The sequence below is a fragment of the Salmo salar genome, unplaced genomic scaffold (genome assembly GCF_905237065.1).
Source record: "Salmo salar unplaced genomic scaffold, Ssal_v3.1, whole genome shotgun sequence".
Lineage (NCBI taxonomy): Eukaryota > Metazoa > Chordata > Actinopteri > Salmoniformes > Salmonidae > Salmo > Salmo salar.
In genome coordinates, this window is record NW_025548925.1 from 508,143 (window position 1) to 517,157 (window position 9,015).

At 48.9% G+C, this 9,015-nt stretch overlaps 1 protein-coding gene across 1 annotated transcript; it reads right to left on the reverse strand.

The window, feature by feature from the left end:
- Nucleotides 1-825: 825 nt before the first annotated feature.
- LOC123734128 (ATP synthase subunit f, mitochondrial-like) lies at nt 826-8,420 on the reverse strand. Its single transcript, XM_045712864.1, has 4 exons — nt 8,294-8,420; nt 6,685-6,792; nt 3,578-3,694; nt 826-977 (listed from the first exon to the last, which is right to left on the reverse strand). The coding sequence occupies exons 1-4, from the start codon at nt 8,307-8,309 to the stop codon at nt 949-951; spliced, it is 270 nt and encodes an 89-aa protein (XP_045568820.1). The 5' UTR covers nt 8,310-8,420; the 3' UTR covers nt 826-948.
- Nucleotides 8,421-9,015: the final 595 nt, after the last annotated feature.

Sequence of the window (9,015 nt, forward strand, 5' to 3'; positions counted from 1 at the left end):
CTTCTATCTCCAGGCCATCAGACTGTTAAACAGCTTCTATCTCCAGGCCATCAGACTGTTAAACAGCTTCTATCTCCAGGCCATCAGACTGTTAAACAGCTTCTATCTCCAGGCCATCAGACTGTTAAACAGCTTCTATCTCCAGGCCATCAGACTGGTAAACAGCTTCTATCTCCAGGCCATCAGACTGTTAAACAGCTTCTATCTCCAGGCCATCAGACTGTTAAACAGCTTCTATCTCCAGGCCATCAGACTGGTAAACAGCTTCTATCTCCAGGCCATCAGACTGTTAAACAGCTTCTATCTCCAGGCCATCAGACTGTTAAACAGCTTCTATCTCCAGGCCATCAGACTGGTAAACAGCTTCTATCTCCAGGCCATCAGACTGGTAAACAGCTTCTATCTCCAGACCATCAGACTGTTAAACAGCTTCTATCTCCAGGCCATCAGACTGATAAACAGCCATCACCAGCACATTAGAGCCTGCTGCCATATATACATAGACTAGGAATCACTGGCCATTTTAATGTTTACAAATTATACATTATTCATCAAATGTATATACTGTATCTTAGTCTGTCACTGTGACATTGAGCATCAAAATATTTATACATTTATTTTAGAGATGTGTTCATTGTTAGATATTACTGTACTGTTAGAGCTAGACAACAACATCTGCTAAACACGTGTATGTGACAAATAAAAATTAGATTTGAGTTCACTGTAACGTTTCCCCATTTAACAAAACATGAATTTATGTCCACAGTCATATCAACTAGCAAATAAAACATCCAAACACTGTAATGAACCTCCAAACACAGCAGATCAAATGTAAATATTAGAAGTAGTTATATTTTATTATTGGTCACATCGGTGGTATAATACAGACAGCTGGAGCCAGGGGGTCAGAGGTCAGGCTCTGCCCTGCTGGGTCAGGAGAGGAGGGGCTTAGTGGTACTTCCTCCAGCGGTCGTGCTCTGAGAGGAGAAGAAGAGAGGGAGAGAGAGAGAGAGAGGAGAAGGAGAGAGGGAGAATGGAGAAGTGGGGACAGAGAGGGGACAGAGAGCGAGGGGGGAGAGAGGTTAACGTCAGATCAGATTGTCCTTCACAGTGCTTTGAGGTGAATGGTATTGTACTCCCACAGTGTCTGTACTCCCACAGTGTCTGTACTCCCACAGGGTTAGGGTTAGTACTCACTGAGGTGGTCGTACTCCCACAGGGTTAGGGTTAGTACTCACTGAGGTGGTCGTACTCCCACAGGGTTAGGGTTAGTACTCACTGAGGTGGTCGTACTCCCCCAGGGTTAGGGTTAGTACTCACTGAGGTGGTCGTACTCCCACAGGGTTAGGGTTAGTACTCACTGAGGTGGTCGTACTCCCCCAGGGTTAGGGTTAGTACTCACTGAGGTGGTCCTACTCCCCCAGGGTTAGTACTCACTGAGGTGGTCGTACTCCCCCAGGGTTAGTACTCACTGAGGTGGTCGTACTCCCCCAGGGTTAGTACTCACTGAGGTGGTCGTACTCCCCCAGGGTTAGTACTCACTGAGGTGGTCGTACTCCCCCAGGGTTAGTACTCACTGAGGTGGTCGTACTCCCCCAGGGTTAGTACTCACTGAGGTGGTCGTACTCCCCCAGGGTTAGTACTCACTGAGGTGGTCGTACTCCCCCAGGGTTAGTACTCACTGAGGTGGTCGTACTCCCCCAGGGTTAGTACTCACTGAGGTGGTCCTACTCCCCCAGGGTTAGGGTTAGTACTCACTGAGGTGGTCGTACTCCCACAGGGTTAGTACTCACTGAGGTGGTCGTACTCCCCCAGGGTTAGTACTCACTGAGGTGGTCGTACTCCCCCAGGGTTAGTACTCACTGAGGTGGTCGTACTCCCCCAGGGTTAGTACTCACTGAGGTGGTCGTACTCCCACAGGGTTAGTACTCACTGAGGTGGTCGTACTCCCCCAGGGTTAGGGTTAGTACTCCCCCAGGGTTAGGGTTAGTACTCACTGAGGTGGTCGTACTCCCCCAGTGTCTGTACTCCCACAGTGTCTGTACTCCCACAGGGTTAGGGTTAGTACTCACTGAGGTGGTCGTACTCCCCCAGTGTCTGTACTCCCACAGTGTCTGTACTCCCCCAGGGTTAGGGTTAGTACTCACTGAGGTGGTCGTACTCCCACAGGGTTAGTACTCACTGAGGTGGTCGTACTCCCCCAGGGTTAGGGTTAGTACTCACTGAGGTGGTCGTACTCCCCCAGGGTTAGGGCTAGTACTCACTGAGGTGGTCGTACTCCCACAGGGTTAGGGTTAGTACTCCCCCAGGGTTAGGGTTAGTACTCACTGAGGTGGTCGTACTCCCACCAGGGTTAATACTCACTGAGGTGGTCGTACTCCCCCAGGGTTAGGGTTAGTACTCACTGAGGTGGTCGTACTCCCACAGGGTTAGGGTTAGTACTCCCCCAGGGTTAGGGTTAGTACTCACTGAGGTGGTCGTACTCCCCCAGGGTTAGTACTCACTGAGGTGGTCGTACTCCCCCAGGGTTAGGGTTAGTACTCACTGAGGTGGTCGTACTCCCACAGGGTTAGGGTTAGTACTCCCCCAGGGTTAGGGTTAGTACTCACTGAGGTGGTCGTACTCCCCCAGGGTTAGTACTCACTGAGGTGGTCGTACTCCCAGAGGGTTAGTACTCACTGAGGTGGTCGTACTCCCAGAGGGTTAGTACTCACTGAGGTGGTCGTACTCCCCCAGGGTTAGTACTCACTGAGGTGGTCGTACTCCCCCAGGGTTAGTACTCACTGAGGTGGTCGTACTCCCCAGGGTTAGTACTCACTGAGGTGGTCGTACTCCCCCAGGGTTAGTACTCACTGAGGTGGTCGTACTCCCCCAGGGTTAGTACTCACTGAGGTGGTCGTACTCCCCCAGGGTTAGTACTCACTGAGGTGGTCCTACTCCCCCAGGGTTAGTACTCACTGAGGTGGTCGTACTCCCCCAGGGTTAGTACTCACTGAGGTGGTCGTACTCCCCCAGGGTTAGTACTCACTGAGGTGGTCGTACTCCCAGAGGGTTAGTACTCACTGAGGTGGTCGTACTCCCACAGGGTTAGGGTTAGTACTCACTGAGGTGGTCGTACTCCCACAGGGTTAGGGTTAGTACTCACTGAGGTGGTCGTACTCCCAGAGGGTTAGGGTTAGTACTCACTGAGGTGGTCGTACTCCCCCAGGGTTAGTACTCACTGAGGTGGTCGTACTCCCCCAGGGTTAGTACTCACTGAGGTGGTCGTACTCCCCCAGGGTTAGTACTCACTGAGGTGGTCGTACTCCCCCAGGGTTAGTACTCACTGAGGTGGTCGTACTCCCCCAGGGTTAGTACTCACTGAGGTGGTCGTACTCCCCCAGGGTTAGTACTCACTGAGGTGGTCGTACTCCCCCAGGGTTAGTACTCACTGAGGTGGTCGTACTCCCCCAGGGTTAGTACTCACTGAGGTGGTCGTACTCCCCCAGGGTTAGTACTCACTGAGGTGGTCGTACTCCCCCAGGGTTAGTACTCACTGAGGTGGTCGTACTCCCCCAGGGTTAGGGTTAGTACTCACTGAGGTGGTCGTACTCCCAGAGGTAACTGAGGGCCACGTATCCAACCAGCAGCATGGCCACGCCTCCGATACCTCCCTTCTTCACGTTGATGTACTTGTTGTAATATCTGTCATGGCCTGGGGGGAGACAGCATGTTACTCTGTGTGTGTGTGTGTGTGTGTGTGTGTGTGTGTGTGTGTGTGTGTGTGTGTGTGTGTGTGATAACTGTCCCAGAAGTCTAACCATTGCGGATGCTGGCGAGGAGTCCGTTAGGAGTGTGTGTGTGTGTGTGTGTGTGTGTGTGAGTGTGTGTGTGTGTGTGAGTGTGTGTGTGTGATAACTGTCCCAGAAGTCTAACCATTGCGGATGCTGGCGAGGAGTCCGTTAGGAGTGTGTGTGTGTGTGTGTGATAACTGTCCCAGAAGTCTAACCATTGCGGATGCTGGCGAGGAGTCCGTTAGGAGTGTGTGTGTGTGTGTGTGTGTGTGTGTGTGTGTGTGTGTGAGTGTGTGTGTGTGAGTGTGTGTGTGTGAGTGTGTGAGTGTGAGTGTGTGAGTGTGTGTGTGTGGTAACTGTCCCAGAAGTCTAACCATTGCGGATGCTGGCGAGGAGTCCGTTAGGAGTGTGTGTGTGTGTGTGTGTGATAACTGTCCCAGAAGTCTAACCATTGCGGATGCTGGCGAGGAGTCCGTTAGGAGTGTGTGTGTGTGTGATAACTGTCCCAGAAGTCTAACCATTGCGGATGCTGGCGAGGAGTCCGTTAGGAGTGTGTGTTTGTGTGATAACTGTCCCAGAAGTCTAACCATTGCGGATGCTGGCGAGGAGTCCGTTAGGAGTGTGTGTGTGTGTGATAACTGTCCCAGAAGTCTAACCATTGCGGATGCTGGCGAGGAGTCCGTTAGGAGTGTGTGTGTGTGGGGGTAACTGTCCCAGAAGTCTAACCATTGCGGATGCTGTCGAGGGAGTCCGTTAGGAGTGTGTGTGTGTGTGTGTGATAACTGTCCCAGAAGTCTAACCATTGCGGATGCTGGCGAGGAGTCCGTTAGGAGTGTGTGTGTGTGTGATAACTGTCCCAGAAGTCTAACCATTGCGGATGCTGGCGAGGAGTCCGTTAGGAGTGTGTGTGTGTGTGTGTTAACTGTCCCAGAAGTCTAACCATTGCGGATGCTGGCGAGGAGTCTGTTAGGAGTGTGTGTGTGGGGGTAACTGTCCCAGAAGTCTAACCATTGCGGATGCTGGCGAGGAGTCCGTTAGGAGTGTGTGTGTGTGTGATAACTGTCCCAGAAGTCTAACCATTGCGGATGCTGGCGAGGAGTCCGTTAGGAGTGTGTGTGTGTGTGATAACTGTCCCAGAAGTCTAACCATTGCGGATGCTGGCGAGGAGTCCGTTAGGAGTGTGTGTGTGTGTGTGATAACTGTCCCAGAAGTCTAACCATTGCGGATGCTGGCGAAGAGTCCGTTAGGAGTGTGTGTGTGTGTGATAACTGTCCCAGAAGTCTAACCATTGCGGATGCTGGCGAGGAGTCCGTTAGGAGTGTGTGTGTGTGTGATAACTGTCCCAGAAGTCTAACCATTGCGGATGCTGGCGAGGAGTCCGTTAGGAGTGTGTGAGTGTGTGATAACTGTCCCAGAAGTCTAACCATTGCGGATGCTGGCGAGGAGTCCGTTAGGAGTGTGTGTGTGAGTGATAACTGTCCCAGAAGTCTAACCATTGCGGATGCTGGCGAGGAGTCCGTTAGGAGTGTGTGTGTGTGTGATAACTGTCCCAGAAGTCTAACCATTGCGGATGCTGGCGAGGAGTCCGTTAGGAGTGTGTGTGTGTGTGATAACTGTCCCAGAAGTCTAACCATTGCGGATGCTGGCGAGGAGTCCGTTAGGAGTGTGTGTGTGTGTGATAACTGTCCCAGAAGTCTAACCATTGCGGATGCTGGCGAGGAGTCCGTTAGGAGTGTGTGTGTGTGTGTGTGTGTGTGTGTGTGTGTGTGTGATAACTGTCCCAGAAGTCTAACCATTGCGGATGCTGGCGAGGAGTCCGTTAGGAGTGTGTGTGTGTGTGTGATAACTGTCCCAGAAGTCTAACCATTGCGGATGCTGGCGAGGAGTCCGTTAGGAGTGTGTGTGTGTGTGATAACTGTCCCAGAAGTCTAACCATTGCGGATGCTGGCGAGGAGTCCGTTAGGAGTGTGTGTGTGTGTGATAACTGTCCCAGAAGTCTAACCATTGCGGATGCTGGCGAGGAGTCCGTTAGGAGTGTGTGTGTGTGTGATAACTGTCCCAGAAGTCTAACCATTGCGGATGCTGGCGAGGAGTCCGTTAGGAGTGTGTGTGTGTGTGTGATAACTGTCCCAGAAGTCTAACCATTGCGGATGCTGGCGAGGAGTCCGTTAGGAGTGTGTGAGTGTGTGATAACTGTCCCAGAAGTCTAACCATTGCGGATGCTGGCGAGGAGTCCGTTAGGAGTGTGTGTGTGTGTGATAACTGTCCCAGAAGTCTAACCATTGCGGATGCTGGCGAGGAGTCCGTTAGGAGTGTGTGTGTGTGTGATAACTGTCCCAGAAGTCTAACCATTGCGGATGCTGGCGAGGAGTCCGTTAGGAGTGTGTGTGTGTGTGATAACTGTCCCAGAAGTCTAACCATTGCGGATGCTGGCGAGGAGTCCGTTAGGAGTGTGTGTGTGTGTGATAACTGTCCCAGAAGTCTAACCATTGCGGATGCTGGCGAGGGAGTCCGTTAGGAGTGTGTGTGTGTGTGATAACTGTCCCAGAAGTCTAACCATTGCGGATGCTGGCGAGGAGTCCGTTAGGAGTGTGTGTGTGTGTGATAACTGTCCCAGAAGTCTAACCATTGCGGATGCTGGCGAGGAGTCCGTTAGGAGTGTGTGTGTGTGTGTGTGTGTGATAACTGTCCCAGAAGTCTAACCATTGCGGATGCTGGCGAGGAGTCCGTTAGGAGGTGTGTGTGTGTGATAACTGTCCCAGAAGTCTAACCATTGCGGATGCTGGCGAGGAGTCCGTTAGGAGTGTGTGTGTGTGTGATAACTGTCCCAGAAGTCTAACCATTGCGGATGCTGGCGAGGAGTCCGTTAGGAGTGTGTGTGTGTGTGTGATAACTGTCCCAGAAGTCTAACCATTGCGGATGCTGGCGAGGAGTCCGTTAGGAGTGAAGTCCCTCTTGCCCATCCAGGAGCCCAGTTCACACAGCTTCACCTCCATCAGCCGCTTCTCACCCACAGGGACTAAGGACACAGGTATACACACAATAAATACACACCTGGTACACACACACCTGGTATACACACAATAAATACACACCTGGTATACACACAATAAATGCACACCTGGTACACACACACCTGGTATACACACAATAAATACACACACACCTGGTATACACACAATAAATACACACCTGGTACACACACACCTGGTATACACACAATAAATACACACCTGCCATCCCTCTTACCCACGGGAACTAAGGACACAGGTATACACACAATAAATACACACCTGGTATACACACAATAAATACACACCTGCCGTCCCTCTCTCTCTCACACACACACACACACACCTGCCTTCCCTCTCACACACACACACAAACCTGCCGTCCCTCTCACACACACACAAACCTGCCGTCCCTCTCACACAATAAACACACCACCGAAGATAGCATTCATTGTTACGAAGTTATATGGTTACTATGTCTTGTTAGCATTTCACTAGAGAGACCTGAGCCAGTTGTGTACAATTCTCATAATTCACAAAGATGCAATAAGTAAACTGACAAACTGTGTTCTCTAGATAAGCTAACTAAAAGGTTTAATAGGTAGCTAGTTCAAAGTCCCGGGAGTTATGTTGAGTCTGGGTCGTTGAGACAGTTAGCCTGTCATTAGCCGGCAAGCTACAAAACGTTGCTAACTCCGACTGCATTGCAAGAGGCTAGTCCTGCAGGCTAACTAGCTTAGCTAGCTAACATGGCTACATACCTAGCCACCTAGCATATCGAAATATATGATAGTTAGCTAAAGTTAGCTAGTTCAAAGTCACGGGAGTTATGTTGAGACAAGGCTGTTTGTCATAACCAGTTAGCCTGTCATTAGCCGACAAGCTACAAAACGTTGCTAACTCCGACTGCATTGCAAGAGGCTAGTCCTGCAGGCTAACTAGCTTAGCTTAGCTAACTTTTTATTTTAACAGTAACATATAAAACATAACAGCCAGAGGTTATTCCCAAAGAAATGAGAAAACAAAAAATAGAAAACCTATTCCACATTATATCAAATCAAATACAGACATATAGCTAACTATCTTACCTGGCTAAATACCTAGCCACCTAGCATATCGTCTGGACGCAAAACGCTGTAAAATTAGTTGAATATTTTTACAACCCTTTAGAGAAACTGTCAGGGAATATATATATATTTCTATTTGTTTTTTTTCGCTTATTCTCCTCCTTGTAATATACCCAAGCTGTTTTTAAAGTTGTATTTTGTCCGTTTTAATGACCATGACAGTAAAGTCCTTGACTTGACTCGTAACCATGGATTTACCGCGGCCTTCAAAAACACAACATAGAAACATTATTAACTAACTGGCTTTTTTTTTTAAAATGTAATAAAATACAATGTTTCGTATGTAAATGCTGAAGTGAAAATATGTCAGTTTGATTAATTAAAAAATAAATTAAAACCTGTAAACGTTTATTTTTTTTTTTTTTACAGACAACCGACGTACCTATTCTGTCCGCCATCTTGTCCGGTGGAGACCGCAGTGGATGTCGGGATTAAAAATGGAAGGAGAGGATTGTGGGAGGACTGTGATTTTGAGTCTAGATGGGATACAGCTTTTGTCAACAAACAAAAAAAAAAATCACTTTTCGTAGTAAGTTTAGGAGAACGTACGTAGCAGGTTAGGAGAAAAAGGTTATGATAATTAGGTTAAGGTTAGGAAAATGGTTAAGTTTAACTAAAATACACCAAAAAAAATATAATATACTTAGATGTCAATTTGACAAAAGCTGTATCCCATCTAGACATATTACCGCTTTCCATGTTGTCTGTAGCTTGTGAGGTGTGGAAACATAAAAGTATATATAATATTTTTTGGGGGGGGCATTTTAGCTAACCCTGACCATTTTCCTAACCTTAACTTAATTATCACAACCTGATACGTTTTTTTCTCCTAACCTGCTGCGTACGGTAAGATACGGACAACGAACACAATTGCATTTTATCAATGGCAATTTGAATGCACAGAGATACCGTGACGAGATCCTGGGGCCCCGTTGTCGTGCCGTTCTTCCTCCTCCATCACCTCATGTTTCAGCACGATAATGTCAACAAGGATCTGTACACAATTCCTGGAAGCTGAAAATGTCCCAGTTCTTCCATGGCCTGCGTACTTCACCAGACATGTCACTCATTGAGCATGTTTGGGATGCTCTGGATAGACGTGTA

Coding starts and splice junctions, on each gene's coding strand:
- LOC123734128 (XM_045712864.1), bottom strand. Junction 3,695..6,684: donor CCTCGCCAGCATCCGCAATG/GTTAGACTTCTG, acceptor GTCTCCCCCCAG/GCCATGACAGATATTACAAC. Junction 978..3,577: donor CTGGGAGTACGACCACCTCA/GTGAGTACTAAC, acceptor TTCTCCTCTCAG/AGCACGACCGCTGGAGGAAG.